This window comes from Triplophysa dalaica, chromosome 4, assembly GCF_015846415.1.
Source record: "Triplophysa dalaica isolate WHDGS20190420 chromosome 4, ASM1584641v1, whole genome shotgun sequence".
NCBI classification, from domain to species: domain Eukaryota; kingdom Metazoa; phylum Chordata; class Actinopteri; order Cypriniformes; family Nemacheilidae; genus Triplophysa; species Triplophysa dalaica.
The window spans coordinates 5134902-5155059 of NC_079545.1; the positions used below are offsets into that span (position 1 = coordinate 5134902).

At 37.4% G+C, this 20158-nt stretch overlaps 1 protein-coding gene and 2 long non-coding RNA genes across 17 annotated transcripts; 2 read left to right on the forward strand and 1 right to left on the reverse strand.

Annotated features, from left to right (window-relative positions):
- Positions 1 to 461: 461 nt before the first annotated feature.
- LOC130418848 (uncharacterized) lies at positions 462 to 5069 on the reverse strand. Of its 15 annotated transcripts, none has more exons than XR_008906432.1 (10): positions 4929 to 5069; positions 4052 to 4302; positions 3783 to 3862; positions 3030 to 3549; positions 2548 to 2796; positions 1797 to 2314; positions 1528 to 1614; positions 1044 to 1294; positions 775 to 861; positions 462 to 541 (listed from the first exon to the last, which is right to left on the reverse strand). It is a non-coding gene; the product is annotated as an uncharacterized LOC130418848 (long non-coding RNA). The 15 variants fall into 15 exon arrangements; XR_008906430.1 differs by having other exon boundaries at positions 3783 to 3869; XR_008906424.1 differs by having other exon boundaries at positions 1797 to 1876; positions 2066 to 2314; positions 3783 to 4302.
- Positions 5070 to 5956: 887 nt separating this feature from the next.
- On the forward strand, positions 5957 to 6828 carry LOC130418850 (uncharacterized). The gene is made up of 3 exons (XR_008906434.1): positions 5957 to 6096; positions 6186 to 6249; positions 6720 to 6828. It is a non-coding gene; the product is annotated as an uncharacterized LOC130418850 (long non-coding RNA).
- Positions 6829 to 12666: 5838 nt separating this feature from the next.
- On the forward strand, positions 12667 to 17018 carry LOC130418847 (spermatogenesis-associated protein 22-like). The gene is made up of 9 exons (XM_056744982.1): positions 12667 to 12759; positions 12889 to 12982; positions 13516 to 13559; positions 13677 to 13778; positions 14656 to 14794; positions 14905 to 15235; positions 15827 to 15932; positions 16006 to 16103; positions 16496 to 17018. The coding sequence occupies exons 3-9, from the start codon at positions 13529 to 13531 to the stop codon at positions 16685 to 16687; spliced, it is 999 nt and encodes a 332-aa protein (XP_056600960.1). The 5' UTR covers positions 12667 to 12759; positions 12889 to 12982; positions 13516 to 13528; the 3' UTR covers positions 16688 to 17018.
- Positions 17019 to 20158: the final 3140 nt, after the last annotated feature.

Sequence of the window (20158 nt, forward strand, 5' to 3'; positions counted from 1 at the left end):
GCAAATCCTCTTCGCTATGTAGTGGCAAATCCTCTTCGCTATGTAGTGGCAAATCCTCTTCGCTCTGTCGTGGCAAATCGTCACATTATAGAGATAATGTTACACTCACACTTAGATTTTCATCTTTAATGTTGTTTTCTAGAAGAAACTTTTTCTGTCATTCAAGCAATAGTAGGTTTTAAAATTAAAATGCCAAACTTTCACAGGTTACATTCAGAACCCTCAAACATTTGTTTAAATATTACAAATCTCACTTTGTCTCGCTGATTTAATGTTGTTTTAACAAACTCACAGCGGTTGAAGCGATGACTTTGCTTCAAGACACTTTCTGTGACGGAGCTCCACTCAGGGGTGGACGTGTGTACATTGAACCTGCAAACTAAGATTTTCATCTTAAATATTGTTTTTTAGAATAAACTTTTTCTGTAATTTAAGTAATATTAGGTTTTAAAATTAAAATGCCAAACTTTAACAGGTTATGTTTGTTGTTCATCGACGCTAACAGGCCTGAAACTTCTGAACTTGTGCTGAATCATTTCATCTGCAAAATAAAATCACAATTAATATGACAGATTCACATCGACTTTACACTCACACACGGGTTGTTTCACTTCAGTGATGGTTTCTGTGCAGTTCTTCAATAGCAACATGACATCAGATGTTGAAACAGTTTGTATGTACCTTCTGTGTATTTTAGCGAACCCTCAAACATTTGTTTAAATATTACAAATCTTACTTTGTCTCGCTGATATAATGTTGTTTTAACAAACTCACAGCGGTTGAAGCGATGACTTTGCTTCAAGACACTTTTTGTGACGGAAATCCTCTCAGGGGTGGACGTGTGTACATTGAACCTGCAAACTAAGATTTTCATCTTAAATATTGTTTTTTAGAAGAAACTTTTTCTTTCACTAAAGCAATAGTAGGTTTTAAAATTAAAATGCCAAACTTTAACATGTTACATTCCGAACCCTCAAACATTTGTTTAAATATTACAAATCTCACTTTGTCTCGCTGATTTAATGTTGTTTTAACAAACTCACAGTAATGGGAAAGCGATGACTTTGCTTCAAGACACTTTCTGTGACGGAGCTCCACTCAGGGGTGGACGTGTGTACATTGAACCTGCAAACTAAGATTTTCATCTTAAATATTGTTTTTTAGAAGAAACTTTTTCTTTCACTCAAGCAATATTAGGTTTTAAAATTAAAATGCCAAACTTTAACAGGTTATATTTGTTGTCCATCGACGCTAGCGGGCCTGAAACTTCTGAACTTGTGTGGAATCATTTCATCTGCAAAATAAAAACACAATTAATATGACAGATTCACATCGACTTTACACTCACACACGGGTTGTTTCATTTCAGTGATGGTTTGTGTGCAGTTCTTCAATAGCAACATGACATCAGATGTTGAAACAGTTTGTATGTACCTTCTGTGTATTTTAGCGAACCCTCAAACATTTGTTTAAATATTACAAATCTCACTTTGTCTCGGTGATATAATGTTGTTTTAACAAACTCACAGCGGTTGAAGTGATGACTTTGCTTCAAGACACTTTTTGTGACGGAGCTCCTCTCAGGGGTGGACGTGTGTACATTGAACCTGCAAACTAAGATTTTCATCTTAAATATTGTTTTCTAGAAGAAACTTTTTCTTTCACTAAAGCAATAGTAGGTTTTAAAATTAAAATGCCAAACTTTAACATGTTACATTCCGAACCGTCAAACATTTGTTTAAATATTACAAATCTCACTTTGTCTCGGTGATATAATGTTGTTTTAACAAACTCACAGCGGTTGAAGCGATGACTTTGCTTCAAGACACTTTTTGTGACGGAGCTCCTCTCAGGGGTGGACGTGTGTAAATTGAACCTGCAAACTTAGATTTTCATCTTAAATATTGTTTTTTAGAAGAAACTTTTTCTTTCACTCAAGCAATAGTAGGTTTTAAAATTAAAATGCCAAACTTTCACAGGTTACATTCCGAACCCTCAAACATTTGTTTAAATATTACAAATCTCACTTTGTCTCGCTGATATAATGTTGTTTTAACAAACTCACAGCGGTTGAAGTGATGACTTTGCTTCAAGACACTCTCTGTGACGGAGCTCCACTCAGGGGTGGACGTGTGTACATTGAACCTGCAAACTTAGATTTTCATCTTAAATATTGTTTTTTAGAAGAAACTTTTTCTTTCACTCAAGCAATATTAGGTTTTAAAATTAAAATGCCAAACTTTAACAGGTTATATTTGTTGTCCATCGACGCTAGCGGGCCTGAAACTTCTGAACTTGTGCGGAATCATTTCATCTGCAAAATAAAAACACAATTAATATGACAGATTCACATCGACTTTACACTCACACACGGGTTGTTTCATTTCAGTGATGGTTTGTGTGCAGTTCTTCAATAGCAACATGACATCAGATGTTGAAACAGTTTGTATGTACCTTCTGTGTATTTTAGCAAACCGTTAAACATTTGTTTAAATATTACAAATCTCACTTTGTCTCGGTGATATAATGTTGTTTTAACAAACTCACAGCGGTTGAAGCGATGACTTTGCTTCAAGACACTTTTTGTGACGGAGCTCCTCTCAGGGGTGGACGTGTGTACATTGAACCTGCAAACTTAGATTTTCATCTTAAATATTGTTTTTTAGAAGAAACTTTTTCTTTCACTCAAGCAATAGTAGGTTTTAAAATTAAAATGCCAAACTTTAACAGGTTATATTTGTTGTCCATCGACGCTAGCGGGCCTGAAACTTCTGAACTTGTGCAAAATCATTTCATCTGCAAAATAAAAACACAATTAATATGACAGATTCACATCGACTTTACACTCACACACGGGTTGTTTCATTTCAGTGATGGTTTGTGTGCAGTTCTTCAATAGCAACATGACATCAGATGTTGAAACAGTTTGTATGTACCTTCTGTGTATTTTAGCGAACCCTCAAACATTTGTTTAAATATTACAAATCTCACTTTGTCTCGCTGATATAATGTTGTTTTAACAAACTCACAGCGGTTGAAGCGATGACTTTGCTTCAAGACACTTTCTGTGACGGAGCTCCTCTCAGGGGTGGACGTGTGTACATTGAACCTGCAAACTTAGATTTTCATCTTAAATATTGTTTTTTAGAAGAAACTTTTTCTTTCACTCAAGCAATAGTAGGTTTTAAAATTAAAATGCCAAACTTTCACAGGTTATATTCCGAACCGTCAAACATTTGTTTAAATATTACAAATCTCACTTTGTCTCGCTGATATAATGTTGTTTTAACAAACTCACAGTAATGGGAAAGCGATGACTTTGCTTCAAGACACTTTCTGTGACGGAGCTCCACTCAGGGGTGGACGTGTGTACATTGAACCTGCAAACTTAGATTTTCATCTTAAATATTGTTTTTTAGAAGAAACTTTTTCTTTCACTCAAGCAATAGTAGGTTTTAAAATTAAAATGCCAAACTTTAACAGGTTATATTTGTTGTCCATCGACGCTAGCGGGCCTGAAACTTCTGAACTTGTGCAAAATCATTTCATCTGCAAAATAAAAACACAATTAATATGACAGATTCACATCGACTTTACACTCACACACGGGTTGTTTCATTTCAGTGATGGTTTGTGTGCAGTTCTTCAATAGCAACATGACATCAGATGTTGAAACAGTTTGTATGTACCTTCTGTGTATTTTAGCGAACCCTCAAACATTTGTTTAAATATTACAAATCTCACTTTGTCTCGCTGATATAATGTTGTTTTAACAAACTCACAGCGGTTGAAGCGATGACTTTGCTTCAAGACACTTTCTGTGACGGAGCTCCTCTCAGGGGTGGACGTGTGTACATTGAACCTGCAAACTTAGATTTTCATCTTAAATATTGTTTTTTAGAAGAAACTTTTTCTTTCACTCAAGCAATAGTAGGTTTTAAAATTAAAATGCCAAACTTTCACAGGTTATATTCCGAACCGTCAAACATTTGTTTAAATATTACAAATCTCACTTTGTCTCGCTGATATAATGTTGTTTTAACAAACTCACAGTAATGGGAAAGCGATGACTTTGCTTCAAGACACTTTCTGTGACGGAGCTCCACTCAGGGGTGGACGTGTGTACATTGAACCTGCAAACTTAGATTTTCATCTTAAATATTGTTTTTTAGAAGAAACTTTTTCTTTCACTCAAGCAATATTAGGTTTTAAAATTAAAATGCCAAACTTTAACAGGTTATGTTTGTTGTCCATCGACGCTAGCGGGCCTGAAACTTCTGAACTTGTGCTGAATCATTTCATCTGCAAAATAAAAACACAATTAATATGACAGATTCACATCGACTTCACTTTTACAAGAGCAGTTTTCCAGTTATGATATTAATAGCCGTGACTATAGACATGGGGTTAATACTACACACATGATAATATTGTCAATGGTAATGCAGAATCATTGACAGCATTCTACACTCCTATATTCAGTTTGATTCATTACAAAAACACACACAATATAAACTCAATGAAAGATAATTTTAACTGATGTCACTCAATTTAACCTCTTTTAGCTCAATGACTTGTGAACACTAGTGATTCTGATGGGCTTCATGTTTCAGGAGATGATCGTGTTTTTATTGTTAATAATGGCAGATCCTCCAGCCTGATATCACATCTGTCCAACTCTAACAATGTTGTGTAATATTTCTTTATTTACTCATCTTACAGTCTGATTATTGTAACGTATTTTCATAGCAAACGGTTGTTTTTTAAACTTGCTATAAAGTTATATTGTGCTTCGGCCACGATAATCTTGTAGTAATCGTCAAATATTGTGACAGGACTGCATCGAGAATATATTAAAAGACTTTATATTGGTTTGTGTGAAGTTTACACACACTTGAGGTCCATAACAACTAATGTTGATCACTCACCTCGCGCTGTTGTGAAGTCGCGCGCTGCTCTGAGCTCTTCTACAGATCAGAAACCGTGAACTGATGTGAGATCTTACACAGATCAGACACCGAACACAGATTCTCAATCGTATTAAAGTAAAGATGTAAGCGAGCCAAACTCGAGGAGTGAACTGGTCACTGACAAAACTGTTTGCACTGATAACATTTGGCTGTGGATGCCTGAGGCTTCAATGACGTCAGGTAGAACGCAAAGCAGCCAATCAGAAGCCAGAGTGCCGTTGAAACGATGACGCCGGAACGCAGAAGACTGTCACTTCATCTGCATCTTCAGTTTGAGTTTTGCATTTGACTCAAACATCATTTAACCATCTTCGTGTCATTCAAAAACATAATATACTATACCACATATACATAATATACATTTAACACAATAAATAAGTCACTAACCGCATATTTAAGTACAATTTATTTGTTTTTAATGTTGTTATTTATGTATGTGCTTCATGTACAGCAATGTCCCTGTTTATATGAGTCTGTGCTTCGGTGTAAGTTTGTACACCCGTAAGCAGAGTCTTCCGTGTGTTAAATGTTCATTTATTCATGAAGTTAAAGGCAATAGATTGAAGAAGTTGTCAATGGATCAGAGTTTCGAGAGAGGTCTCTCTACATTGCGTGAACCTCTGATCAAATCTTTCAAATTGCATTTTACCACTCTATCTGTATTTAATAATAACAATAACACTCATTTTAATTTGTCACACACACTAAGCCTTACTTGATACTAATGCTTCTACTCAATCAAAAGAAAGGACTGTGAATGGCTTAAACATGATGTATATTTAAAACACGGCTTTACACAAGCAGAGACGTTTGCTAAGCTGGACTTTAGTCCAAGTACCCAACCAAATATATAATGATCACCATAATGGAGAATTTAAATGACTTGTTGAATTAAACAACATCAGCAACACTAAACACAACTTAAGCTCTTATTATATTCAAAGTAGTCAAGAGTTTCATTTAGTGACATGTAAATATGTATTTTATTAGCATATTTGATTGTGTATATATATGACATGAATCTGTGTGGCTACTGTCTTTTTTTTCCTGTTCTTGTTCACTTTTTCAGTGGACTCGGATCATGGACAGCAGGTGTCATCACTAAAGATCAATCATCACTTATAAAGTGAACTCAGTTGATTCATTAACTTTGTGAAAAAATTCACATTTCACACCAGAAAGATTCTGCTTCAGTGTTAGTTTGTACACCCGTAGGTACGGACTCATACACCAGCAGGGGTACATTTGACACCAGGGACATTGCTGTGCACGGACACTGGTTTGTTGTACATTATTACTTTTTCTAACAAATAAAATTACACTTAACCATGAGCTCTTTGTTTCATTAAACTCTGAAACTTCAGTACGTCATATACCTTCTGATAAGCCCAAGAAAGATGTCTAGTAAAGAAGATAACATAATGGTGTATATCTGCTAACAGGTTTTTGAAGGGTACATCATGATATACAGTCAGGTCCATAAATATTGGGACATCGACACAATTCTTACATTTTTAGCTCTATACACCACCACAATGGATTTCAAATGAAACAAACAAGTGGTGCTTTAACTGCAGACTGTCAGCTTTAATTTGAAGGAATTTACATCCAAATCAGGTGAATGGTGTAGGAATTACAACAGTTTGCATATGTGCCTCCCACTTGTTAAGAGACCAAAAGTAATGGGACAGAATAATAATCATAAAGGAAACTTTCACTTTTTAATACTTTGTTGCAAATCCTTTGCAGTCAATTACAGTCTGAAGTCTGGAACGCATTTTCCCTTCAGTTTTGTCTTCAGCAATTCAGCGGATTCAGTTCAGGTGATTGATTTGGCCATTGCATAACAGTTCACTTCTTTCCCTTCAAAAACTCTTTGGTTGCTTTTGCAGTATGCTTTGGGTCATTGTCCATCTGCACTGTGAAGCTCCGTCCAATGAGTTCTGAAGCATTTGGCTGAATAAGAGCAGATAATATTGCCCGAAACACTTCAGAATTCATCCTGCAGCTTTTGTCAGCAGTCACATCATCAATAAATACTAGAGAACCAGTTCCACTGGCAGCCATACATGCCCACGCCATGACACTACCACCACCATACTTCACTGATGAGGTGGTATGCTTAGGATCATGAGCAGTTCCTTTCCTTCTCCATACTCTTCTCTTCCCATCACTCTGGTACAAGTTGATCTTGGTCTCATCTGTCGATAGGATGTTGTTCCAGAACTGTGAAGATTTTTTAGATGTCGTTTGGCAAACTCTAATCTGGCCTTCCTGTTTTTGAGGCTCACCAATGGTTTACATCTTGTGTTGAACCCTCTATATTCACTCTGGTGAAGTCTTCTCTTGATTGTTGACTTTGACACGCATACACCAACCTCCTGGAGAGTGTTCTTGATCTGGCCAACTGAAGGGTGTTTTCTTCACCAGGGAAAGAATTCTTCGGTCATCCACCACAGTTGTTTTCCGTGGTCTTCTGGGTCTTTTGGTGTTGCAGAGCTCACCGGTGCGTTCCTTCTTTTTAAGAATGTTCCAAACAGTTGTTATGTTCACGCCTAATGTTTTTGCTATCTCTCTGATGGGTTTGTTTTGTTTTTTCAGCCTAATGACGGCTTGCTTCACTGACAGTGACAGCTCTGTGTGTCTCATCTTTGCTTGCTCGAGCAAATAAAGATTGAACTTCTTGAAACCTGGCTTCTTGGCCTTGTGATTTCTTTCTGCATTGAACAACTGATCTTTACATTTACATTTAGTCATTTAGCAGACGCTTTTATCCAAAGCGACTTACAAATTGGGTAAACAATGGAACCAATTGAGTCAAACATTAGGACGACAAAAAGCATAAGAGCAATAGAAACATCTCTCAAAGCCTACTACAGTGTACAGAGCCAAGTTTAGCTTATCTAAGCTTCCACGACATTAGTCAGAGCAACAGCCAATGACAAGTCACCATACTCAGATCAATCAATACGATCATTATTCACAGATTGTTCTTAGTACTTTTGCAAATAATTACATGATGACCTATTCTGACATTATAACGTGAAATGTGGAGGAGTTTTGGCGTCATGAATGAGCCTAAAGTTTCGTTAACATAAGACAGCACTGAATTTAATGGGTCGACGCTTCGTTTGATTGTTTTTGAGTATTTTTACTAAACCGTCTTATGGTGTTACATGGGAGAGATTAAGAGAAAATGTCTCAATCGAAAAAAAAGCAAACAGCACGATGACAGTGACCCAGACAGAGCAGAGCACGCCTGTATCCAAGGCACCACGAGCATCGGAAGCAAGTGACATCATCCGCACGCAATCCAACCAATGAAAAAAAAACAACAATTTTGCTACTTGTAGTCTACTTAACAATATTCAGTTTTGAACACAGCAGTGTAAGATTTTTTGCCAAAATGAAAACAAAATACTTATAGATGACAGATTGCACTCGCAGTCTCATCTGTGCTTTAATCCAGCACTCACAGATCCGTCTCTAGAGTGTCAAAGACACCACTGACAGCACATTCCTCTAAGGGACTTCCTCGTCCAATGTCACTGTGTGTGAGGAGCAGTGTGTCGCATGCTTTCAGCACGTCGATCATCTCCTCGGGTGCATGCGTGCTTTCAGCCTCACTGCCGGAAGAAACGGGGGGATGTAGCTTTTCCAGACTGTGTTTCTGGTTCAGATCTAATAAAAACAATAGACATACTATATACACTCACCTAAATGATTATTAGGAACACCTGTTCAATTTCTCATTAATGCAATTATGATGGTGGTGTAATGGTGTGGGGGATGTTTTCTTGGCACACTTTAGGCCCCTTAGTGCCAATTGGGCATCGTTTAAATGCCACGGCCTACCTGAGCATTGTTTCTGACCATGTCCATCCCTTTATTACCACCATGTACCCATCCTCTGATGGCTACTTCCAGCAGGATAATGCATCATGTCACAAAGCTCGAATCATTTCAAATTGGTTTCTTGAACATGACAATGAGTTCACTGTACTAAAATGGCCCCCAAAGTCACCAGATCTCAACCCAATAGAGCATCTTTGGGATGTGTTGGAACGGGAGCTTCGTGCATCCCACAAATCTCCATCAACTGCAAGATGCTATCCTATCAATATGGGCCAACATTTCTAAAGAATGCTTTGTAGTACCTGAGACCGATCAGACACGCATAACTAATTCAATTTCTTAAATATTACAACAACACCCCTCACCCCACCAGCAAGCTAGTCGCTTGGGGCTCAACCCCCAATCCGCAACTTACACCAAGAGCAGGACAAGATCTCTGGTGACCATCGCAACTCACACCAATCCATCAAGATAGAGTATTTTACGACCGAATGGAATGTAGGGAGCTGAACTCTCTTTACTCACTTTGGGGACAGACATACAATCCTAAATGCATTTATATGGAAATGTACATATATTCATTGATAAAATTTCCATGTATTAATGTTCATGTCTGTTTTAAACATTAATCCAAAGTATCCATAAATGTGTGTTTAACTACTGGAATTATTAGATTTGTAGTAACTCATTTAACCAAGATGATATTTAGATCATGTTTGGTGTCTTTGAGCTACATTTGTTAAGTCCTTTATGTTTATGTTTGTTGTGTTTTGGTAACTCTTTTCATATTAGTTTTATCAAACTCTTAGAAGTCTTCTTAGTGAACATCCAATCAGCTCTCGCATGCAAAACACCCTCTGAGACACAAAGACAATTAACTTTCCCTCCAAAGTTGCCATCTCCTGATTGGACCAGTCACGTCTGTAGGATGTGACATCCTTACAGTTTAAAAGACATCACGAGAAGAGTCTTTGGTCTTCTCTTGTGTCAGGGTTTTAGGAGTTGTTCTTCACTTTTGCAGGTTGGGAGGGTTCGTTCTGTCTCTCCTTACGTTCTGCATCTCCAAGGATGGACTAGAAGGAGACTTCACCTTTTACCAATAAGTTTGTGCCAGGCTGCGGCCTCGTCTTTCCAGATACAGATCCTCTGCATAAAACTGGTTCTCTCTGATCACTTTCAGCCAAGATCACCTGGAGCCTTAAGAAACTGCATCAGGACACTTTCTTTCTTTTGATGGGCAAGACGTGCAAGTATCAAACTTAGTCTCATTAATGGATGCATAGGGCATTGTTAATCCTTTTAACAAAGGTGCCTTACAAAAACATACTGATGTTTAGTTCAGGCTATTGATCTTCTGAATATCATATACTGCCATAAATCCATACTCTGTTCTTCTCTCTGCTTCAACTTCAACCTTCTTCCAATGTTTAACTGTATGTGTGTGTATGTTACATTAGTATGTGTCTAGTCTAGGAAATAAAGTCCTGTTTTGTTTCACACGTGATGTTGTTTGTAGTTCATGCTCATAATCCGGAGTCCCTAAACATGCCGATTCTTGCTACCTGCTCGTAATGCTAAGTGATTTCCCCAAATCATGAATTTGATCCATTCCATTCCATTCCATTTTCTACCGCTTATCTGAACTACCTCGGGTCACGGGGAGCCTGCGCCTATCTCAGGAGTCATCGGCCATCAAGGCAGGATACACCCTGGATGGAGTGCCAACCCATCGCAGGGCACACACACTCACTCATTCACTCATGCACTCACACCCTACGGACAATTTTTTCCAGAGATGCCAATCAACCTACCATGCATGTCTTTGGACCAGGGGAGGAAACCGGAGTACCCAGAGGAAACCCCCGAGGCACGGGGAGAACATGCAAACTCCACACACACAAGTCGGAAGCGGAAATCGAACCCCCAACCCTGGAGGTGTGAGGCAAACGTGCTAACCACTAAGCCACGTGCCCCCTGAATTTGATCCAGATAATTATAATTGATCATTATTAATTAAATTCATCCCAATTTGGGTAATTTGATATTTGTTTCCCTTACTAAGGGTGGTGGAGAATATATTACTTATAATTGTGATCAAAGCTCATGATAATTCTTACATATTCGATGAAGAATAGTGTTTAAATAATACTGTTTCCCCGAAATACACTACAGCTTTCAGCACCTTGTTGAATCAATGCCACATAGAATTAAGGCAGTTCTGAATGCGAAAGGGAGTCAAACACAGTATTAGTATGGTGTTCCTAATAATCCTTTAGGTGAGTGTATATAAGAATATTGATAACAATTCAATTCAATTTTTTGAGATGATACAACCATGTTTACCCAGAATCACCAGCCAGCTGGCCCAGCAGTTTGCGAGCAAATATCACATCCTTCAGTGTCTTCATGTGGTAATGCTTGTCTGCTGTGGCGGTGGAATGTGTGAGGAAATCTGCCACGAAACCCCTTTCGGAGTCATCCAGAGAATTGGCGGCAGTCTCAAACACCTTCCTTGCCATCTGACTGGTGACCGGCTTAACTCCATCCGGTGGATGTCATTGGAGGCGTTGTAGATCGGCCTCCTTCTGCTGGAAATGAAGGAGCGGTCTAGTCCTTCCGCCTCATCCCATGTCCTCTTCTGTTTTTGGCCGCTGAGGAGTTCTGGCTCTTCACAGTAAGCACCAAACAACTATTGGCAGAAGACAAACGTGAATAAAGATCAAGTTCTGTGTTTTTTCTGGTAGATATAGACAATGGATATGAATTGCCAGTAGTTTGAGTAACTTGAATTAGCACTTCCAAAGGGCCAACTGATTAAAAAAGAGGCAGAGGGCCAGTCAAAGCCAAATGGTTTAAATAATTTTTTTTAAAAGTAAGGAAATTCCTCAGTTGGACAATAAATCAGTACTTAACTTACTTTGCTTGGCACAAATCAGTGAGTACGGTAGTTATGCACAAACAAAACAGTACACAACATGAAAAACTCCCTGGTACAAACCTAAAGTTTTGTCTGTATTCTCACGAGTGTTATTATGGGCATAATTAACGTGAGTTTAAAGGCAAACTTTCAGCAACAAAAAAAATGATTGAATTAATATTCCACACCTTATGAGGTGTGTAGCAGACCGTTGTATAAGCAGTAGAGAGGGGGTTGGTTCAATCCCAGGAAGCACATATACAGTACTGATAATAATATTACACCTTAAATGCACTATAAATTACTTAGTTAGTGTAAATACATTAAAAAGTACTTTTACCACCATACTTACAAGGAAGAGGTAAAATAAAAGAAGATGAGAAAATATACACTACTAAAGAATTAAACAAAAATGTTGGTGAAAATGACTTTTTCACAATAAAAGCCCAGACGCAAAGAGATGCAACATAAAACACTGAGACAAACATTGTGCATGAAGCAAAATAACATCAAGAGAAAGAGTTCTTGGGGTTAAATTATCTCCAGCAGGTGGCGCAGTTCACAGCTGACTGTAGTGACAATAACACAATCTAATACTTTCTCATGGTCGTTTGATTTAAATGTCATTTAATTTAAGCTGCCTACGTGTTTGACATTTCGTAAGTCACGTTGGATACAAATAGAAATTAATAGTTCATTGCAGTCCGGTTTATTCTGACAAAACTACAACACAACTTTAGTCGACGAAAAACAAATATAACTCGACCAAATTGGTTCAAACCAAACTACCAAGCATTCCCCCCCAAAATGTACAAACATTTATTTATTAATATACAAACATATACAAAATCTTAAATGTAGTTTTCACATTTAACTGTATAAAGAGAGACAATTGTATTACGTACAGCTAGCTCGGTTGGGTGGAAACACGATTTGCGCACTTACAGCACTGTCACGTGACTTTGTTAGCGCTTGCGTTACCTGAGGTGGTATTCGCCGGTGTTGTGCTGTCCAGACGTAAGTTGTTATATTAAGTTTATGCTGTTGTTTTAAGTAGAAAGCATATTGTTTATTGGTAATGCTGTTTTCGATGTAATTTGTTATTAAGTCCGGTCTCTCATGCCACACATCCATTTTCTCACGCAGGGCCTTTTATACCAAGAGCTGAGAAGCCGAAGTATGCGATAGTTACGTCAGACGCGTCACGCTTCAGGTTAACGGGGAAGAAGCAACGCACGATGTGAGTAGATCAATGTTTAATAATTAACCAGTTTTTGACAGAGTTATATAGAAATGTAAAATGACCGACAGTGATGCATTACTTTTGTTTTACTGACAAAGACAAAGTGTTAATCCTGTCTTGTCATTATTTTCTTATCTTGGTTCACCTCTTTATCCAACGTAAAGTCGTTCTCTTCACTTTCCTCTTCTCATGAAAACACTTTATAGTGCTATGAAGTGAGCACGTAAGCTAATAATGTTTACATACGTTACCACTTGGATGATTGAAGCATTTTAAATATTCCCTATTACACACAAGAGCTGTGATTTGATGTGTTATGTAGAGAACAGTGTTTAATGGTTAGCAAAAGTGTGTAAGTAATAAAAACTACCATCCCAGGACACTCCCATGAGCTATATTTCATCAGCACTTAGATGTTAAAATGCCTATAAATGACAGAAAATCATATTCATGATGAGAAACCGAAACTAGTGCAGAACTCGTACATTAAAAATGTAGCACTATCAAGTTATTTGTTTCATGTTTCACAGTAAATTTGTCAAAATGTGGAGAAATGAAAACCGACCAGCTGCAGGTAAGCCTCACTTTCACATTTTCCAATATATAAATATTAGCATTAACAGTCAGCTGGTTGAAAGTACACATCAGAGTCTGATTGAGCTATTGAGTTTAGTATTTTCTTCATTTGTAGGCTCTCTCTCCATGCCTGCTCTGGGCAATCAAAGAAAGAGGAGCAGGCTGCCTTTGACATCGAATCCCTGTGAAAATGGACGTTTTTATAGCAACAACTACAGTAAGATGGAAATCTCAGCTCAAATTTTCCATATTGAGTCTTAAAGGGGACATATGACACGGCTAAAACGATTATTATCGTTTGTTTCAGATTTAATGCAATGTGTATACGATGTAAGGTTATAAACACTGTACTTTCCACATACCGTGCATGTTTGAATGTCCTCTTTGCTCCGCCTCTCTGAAATGCGCAGATTTTTAACAAAGCTCATCGCTCTGAAAAGTAAGGTGTGCTATGATTGGCCAGTTAACCAGTGCGTAGTGATTGGTCAAATACGAAAATGTAACGCCTCTTACCATATTTGGAACATCAGGTTCCAAAGGAATTGTGCAGACAGGTACGCCCATCTTACTTGCGTATACATTTGGGCGGTCTTAGTCAAATCATACCACGAACTGACGTACATTTGTGGGGGTGTGGTTACACGAGGCGTTTCAGGCAGGTCTGGGTGAGCATTCGCTTTTAGATAGAATAAATGTGTCTTTTGTTCCGACACTTTACTATTTGCAATTGTACGTGTCTAATTCATGCATGGGCAACTTATAGTACACCAAAGACACATAAACACACGTATTCGCACCATATGACCATTTTAATAATAATAATACCTTAATTTTGTTAGCGCAGCTGAGAGGTGCACACACTTTGCACAGTATATATATTGTGCCATATTTGGTTATCATGCAGATCTTTTTAGATTTTGTGATGTTGTATAACTGATGCATGTGATTTATCTCATATTTGGTCCTGTAAACCTTTCAAATGTTCTGTTTTTTTCTAATCGGATTTGGTTTTTGTCTTTGACCAATCCATAAGTAGATCATATAAATTGTTCATATTTGTATTATATTTACTGATTTTTTTGTGCATTTTTTAGGTGAGAGTGTTCAATGGGACCAGTCAGTCTCTTTTACATCACAACAAGCCAACCTGAAACCTTTTGTTTCACAGAATATGGCGGGACATGGATATGCACCAATACCTTATCCAAAAAAGCCTGCAGGTGCTTATGGCTGGTATGCGATGTATTCTGCTTATTCTGCATATCCCAAAGGGTATTAAAGCTCTATTTTTGTGTATTAAAGAAAAAAATCTGTATTTGTGTTTGTCATCAATTTACCATCAGGTCAGAGAATTGGCAACCTCCAATGAAACAGGATTCGGTGCCAGCAGTTGGATTTCAGGTTAATGGTGGTTTTCCAAGCAGCAGCTCCTCTTCACCAGTTCAACCCAGATTTTCCAGCGGCTTCCAGAACCAGATTAACAGGCCAGCAACTTCCTTCAGAATGCCTTACTCTGCCCAGCGATGTAACCCTGCAGCAATAAACACGGAAGATCCTGGAGCTCAGAGTCAGAGCAGAAGGTGGAACTTCAGATCTACTGGACCATCAGGCAGTGGGATGAGTGCAAAAGTGAAGAAGGACACATCACAGGACCGGATAAACCCACAGCATCAGGTGTGTGTATTTTATTCTAAAGACAGCATTTGAATGGATCTACTTTATATTGACTAAGCGTAAACTGTGCGTCATGGCTTGTTTTGTAAAAAAAAGGGTATTACATCACCGTTTACTTTTGATGGAAAAAGATCAGCTTGGACGTCGAGCTTAATGTTTTTTTATCTTCTGTTACAGATTTTGGTACAGAAGTGATTTTTTTCATAAACTATCTCATTAGAAAGAACATCCAGGATGTACATACTTTTTAAAATAATAATGTCTACTTTGTGATAGGTAGATAAAATGATCTCTTTAACACTTTAAAATAAGGGCATTAGCTTACAATTTCCTCTTTCAGCATTTATAATTTTTTCTTAATGTTAGTCAATGCCATTACAGTTATTCATGTTAGTTCATGAGGCATTAACAGATTTAGAAATCAATATGAACTAAGATTAGTAAATTCTTGAGAAGTGTTCATTGTTAGTTCATGTAACTAATGCAACTAATTGTTTACAAATAGCACCTTAGTGTAAAGCATTATCTCAATATGAAAATTCAGCCTTCTTTGTTCATCTAACATCTTTGTATTTCCCTACTGTTTGTTAGAAGCCTCAACGTGAGAAATCATTGCGTGTCATCACTGCTGTTATAGAAGGCATGAAGCACTGGGGCCAGTATACCAACAGAGCACCTATGCTCTTTGAGATTTTCGGTTAGGAGCCTGTATCACAGACACAGTTTTTTTTTTTAATCTGTGTATCTAACAGAAGTGTTTCTCTTCACAGCCACACTTGATTCTGCTGTTACAGTCGCAGATTACGGAGCAAAAAAATTCCTCATGAGGAACGGCAAAGATGTGGTCCAGTGTCTCTACTTTGAAAATGTGAGTCATGAAAGTCATTCCAAAGCAACAGACATATTTGAGTTTATTAAAGCATAAACATAAAAAAATAAATTTTGTTCAAATGTTTTCAAAGACACTTCTATTGATTTGGGATAGAGATGACAAACCAAACAAAACAGAAGATTATGAAGAGGTTCTTTGTCCTGTGACTTACCTCCAGTTTATTCCCGCTGTGCCTTTCTGATTTATTAACATTTTCTGTTTAACCATGAATTTATATTAATAATATACTTTAGCGAATGCTGCAACATAAAAAAACCTTGCAACATATTTGTTTTGCCATAAAACAGTACGACTGACCATTGACATGTGACGTTTGTAGTGGGTGCAGACATGAAGTCAGAGAAACTAACTGTGTTTATGTCCAATAGGATCAGACACTGCCCAAACTGATCCGGGGTCAGGCGTATCGCTGCATTGGGAACTACAGCAAGCAGACAGACACAATGACTTGTGTGTCAGTCCGGGCTGCATCACTGTCAGAGCAAAGAAATTCCCAGGAGGCTGTAAAAGTGTCAGACACAGAGATGAGGAATGCGGTGCTGGTTCTCAATGAAATCTGAGTCCGAGTGTAAATATTCATTTAACATGATTCCGACTAAAGTTAGGATTAAGTTGTGAAGAAGTTGAGAAAAGTTCTGTAATAAACAGAGAATGTTAAGCAGCATTAACTCTGTGACCATTAGCTGAGGATTTTGATTTTATGTTATGAATTAGTTACTTTTCATTGCATTTCTGAGATGTAATTTATATGCCTATACAATATACTATTATTTATAAGTTATCTCCACTTTCTAATGGTCACTTTATTTGAATTTACATTGTTTTGGTGTGTTAAAGAGGAATTGTATTAATTCAGTTTATTAAAACGTTGCAAATATTTTGTAAAATGTATTGGTGTCCTCTCAAAAGATGTAGATTTGTTAAGTTTAGTTTGTGAAATGCTTTATTACAAAGAAGAAACACATAACATTTTTAAGGATTCAAAATTGAACACAACGATGAGGTAACATCTCAAAAAATCTCTTTCAAAAGGGATCCGATCATCTGAAGAAGGCCATGTTATAGAATTATTTACAATCAAAACAACACATTGGGAAACCCACAGCACTAATCTACAAGTTCTACGTTCTACCAGTGGTCAGACTTCACATACAGTACATGATAAAAGATGAATGAATGGCTTCACACAACCGGTGTCCTGCTGCATAACATTTAAAGGGACTTCTCATTTGACATTTGATGCCAGTTTAATGTTGTGCTCTGTTCAACAAGTATAAATTTCAAAAAAGGCTTTACATGCCATATTCTGATGTCTTCTGCTACCAGTAAAAGTATAAGAAACACATTTAACCATCAATATTGTCTGATCAGCAGATATCCCCCAAATCTAAAAATGCAAAAATGTCTGCGCATTCTGTCTGGGCCAATGTATCACATAGAAGGTTTAGTTTCACTGTATTGGTGTGCCAGGCAGAAATGCGTTAGTGGCTTAGCGCATTAGCTTAATTTAAACGAAACACAAACATATCTAAATAAACACAAGAAATCAAAACTGTTTTTACTTGCTGTTCATAATTTTGTTAAACTAATTTAGTTATGAAAACTTGTTGTAATCCCTTAATGGGCTGGTTCACTCAAAAATGTAAATTCTGCCATCATTAACTCAGGTTGTTTCAAACCTATATACATTTCTTTGTTTTGTTAAACACAAAGATATTTGTAAGAATGATAGCCATTTTCAGTTCTGTGACATCATCCACTACCATAGTAGGGAAAAATATTGTATCTTTGTGAGATATTTTGAAGAATTTAGGAAAACAAACAGTTCTGGGGCACCATTGACTACCATTTAATTTTTTTGACCTTTAGCAGACGTCACAGAATTGAAAATTGCTAACATTCTTCCAAATATCTTTCTCTGTGTTCATCAGAACCATTAATTTATACAGGTATGAAATGACATGAGGGTGAGTGAATGATGACAAAATTTTTATTTTAGGTTGAACTATCACTTTAAATCCCATCCGGACGTTAACTTGACATGAAGGACCTATGTTAAACTCTTTCAGTTGAAACACGCTTCTAATCATCATTATAGATGAAGACACATAATCGCATGACATTAATATAACAAGAGAGAATTAACAAAACGTTTCAGTAGAAGTACCCGATGAAAGGTACTTAAATCTTAGCAATGGTCAAAAGGCACAAGTTGGTTAGAAGTTGGTATTTTCCAAGAACATGTAGTCTCAGTGTTGACTAAACCCAACTTCTCCAAATCCTCCTGATATTGTTAAATCCTGCATAATTCAGCAGGTGCAGTAACCAAAGAATGAGGAGGCTTCACATTTCCCATTCTCTCTGGAAATTGACATACGTTTGGAGAAAAACATTACTGTGTTTTATTTATTGGATGTTCTCACTTTCTGGAGTTTTGGGAAGGACTTCATGCTTGTGTTAGAGGTCAGGTAAAAATCCTCTTCCTTACACTCACGTGGGAGTCTGAAGTCATGTCAAAGTTCTTGAAGTTTTACAGTTTCAGACAAAAGACTGTGATGTTAGTGATCATTTTACAGAGAATAAAAGGTTTAGCGTAAGCCACAGTGTTGGTCCTCCGGTGTCATGGATTTTGTTTTCAGGTGCCTGATACAACCTGAAAACTGTATTAAACAAAACTGAAGAAAACTGGCAGATTTATTGAGTTTGAAAGAAGTTTTTCAGGAGCTTCTGTAATTTACTCATCGGGTTCTGAGATGGACCAACTTTTGGCATATTGATCCATGTTTTCAGATACTTTTCAAAGTATGCCCACATGTCCTTTAATATTTTCTGTCATTAGTGCTTAAGGGTCTTCCATCAAGATAAAAAGACAGACCTTGGAAATAAATAGGGGACAAAACACCCAAATCCATATCGTCCTCTTCGAATACCCACCTTGCAGACTCTGAACAAATAAAAGGACAAGAAAATGAAGTAGTCAGCACAAAGTCAATGAGAATACAAAGGGTAACATCTTCAGTTCTTCTTTCCAGTGATCTCATCATGACATCATCGCTACCAACCATGGAAAATTAGACTTTGCAGTGTGTCCAACGTCAACAGAATCGCTTCATTTTTGCTATAGCGGATCAGGGTGTTTATATCAGGTGGTGGTCTTCAGCGCTCTATAAAAGGGTGGGCAGCGGGGTGGGTGATAGGTGCTCTTTGGGGGCATACTTGGCGAAAAAGGGGAGGAAGAGGGTAAGCATTACACCCACGATTGCCAGCATGTAGCCCCATCCTATCTGGCACTCCCCGGCATAGTAGATGTCAGAGTCTCCGCAGAAAGACTTGACCAGGTTGGAGTTGAGGCCAATGGGATAAACCAGCAGACCGGATGCCATAATGAACACTAAAACATAAAGAGAGAGGAAGCAAATGAATTATTTGAAGAAGTATCTCCTGGAAAAAAAAAACAAGAAGAACAATCATAATAATAATTCACGGGTAACAGGGGTAATAATTTAGACAAATGATGTGCACTTTTAACTTCACTATCATTTAAAATGTTTTTTTTCTCCATTAATCAATCATTGGAGTTTGGGTTCCTCATCACAGCAGGGCAGTGTTGGCTTGCTCACCGGGAGACTGCATTCATTCATTTATTTATTTATTAGATATTATTTATTAGAATGATCTTGCTTGTTCTATAAACACCATGCACTGTGCTGTGTTTTACCTTTTATGTTTTCCTGTTTGCCCCTGTAAAGCTGCTTTGGAACAATGCACATTGTGGAAAGCGCTATATAAATAAACTTGAATTGAATTGAATTAAACCAAACTTAACGTTGGTTATATTAAAAACTAAGAAAAAAATACTATTTGTTCTGTGATTTAAACTTTAATTTTTTTAACTTTAATCCTACATTACAGTGATATAATTACCAACAGAAAGCGACAACTATGTTTTAACTTGCAAAGTGGTTTTTTCCATTCCATTCCATTTTCTACCGCTTATCCGAACTACCTCGGGTCACGGGGAGCCTGCGCCT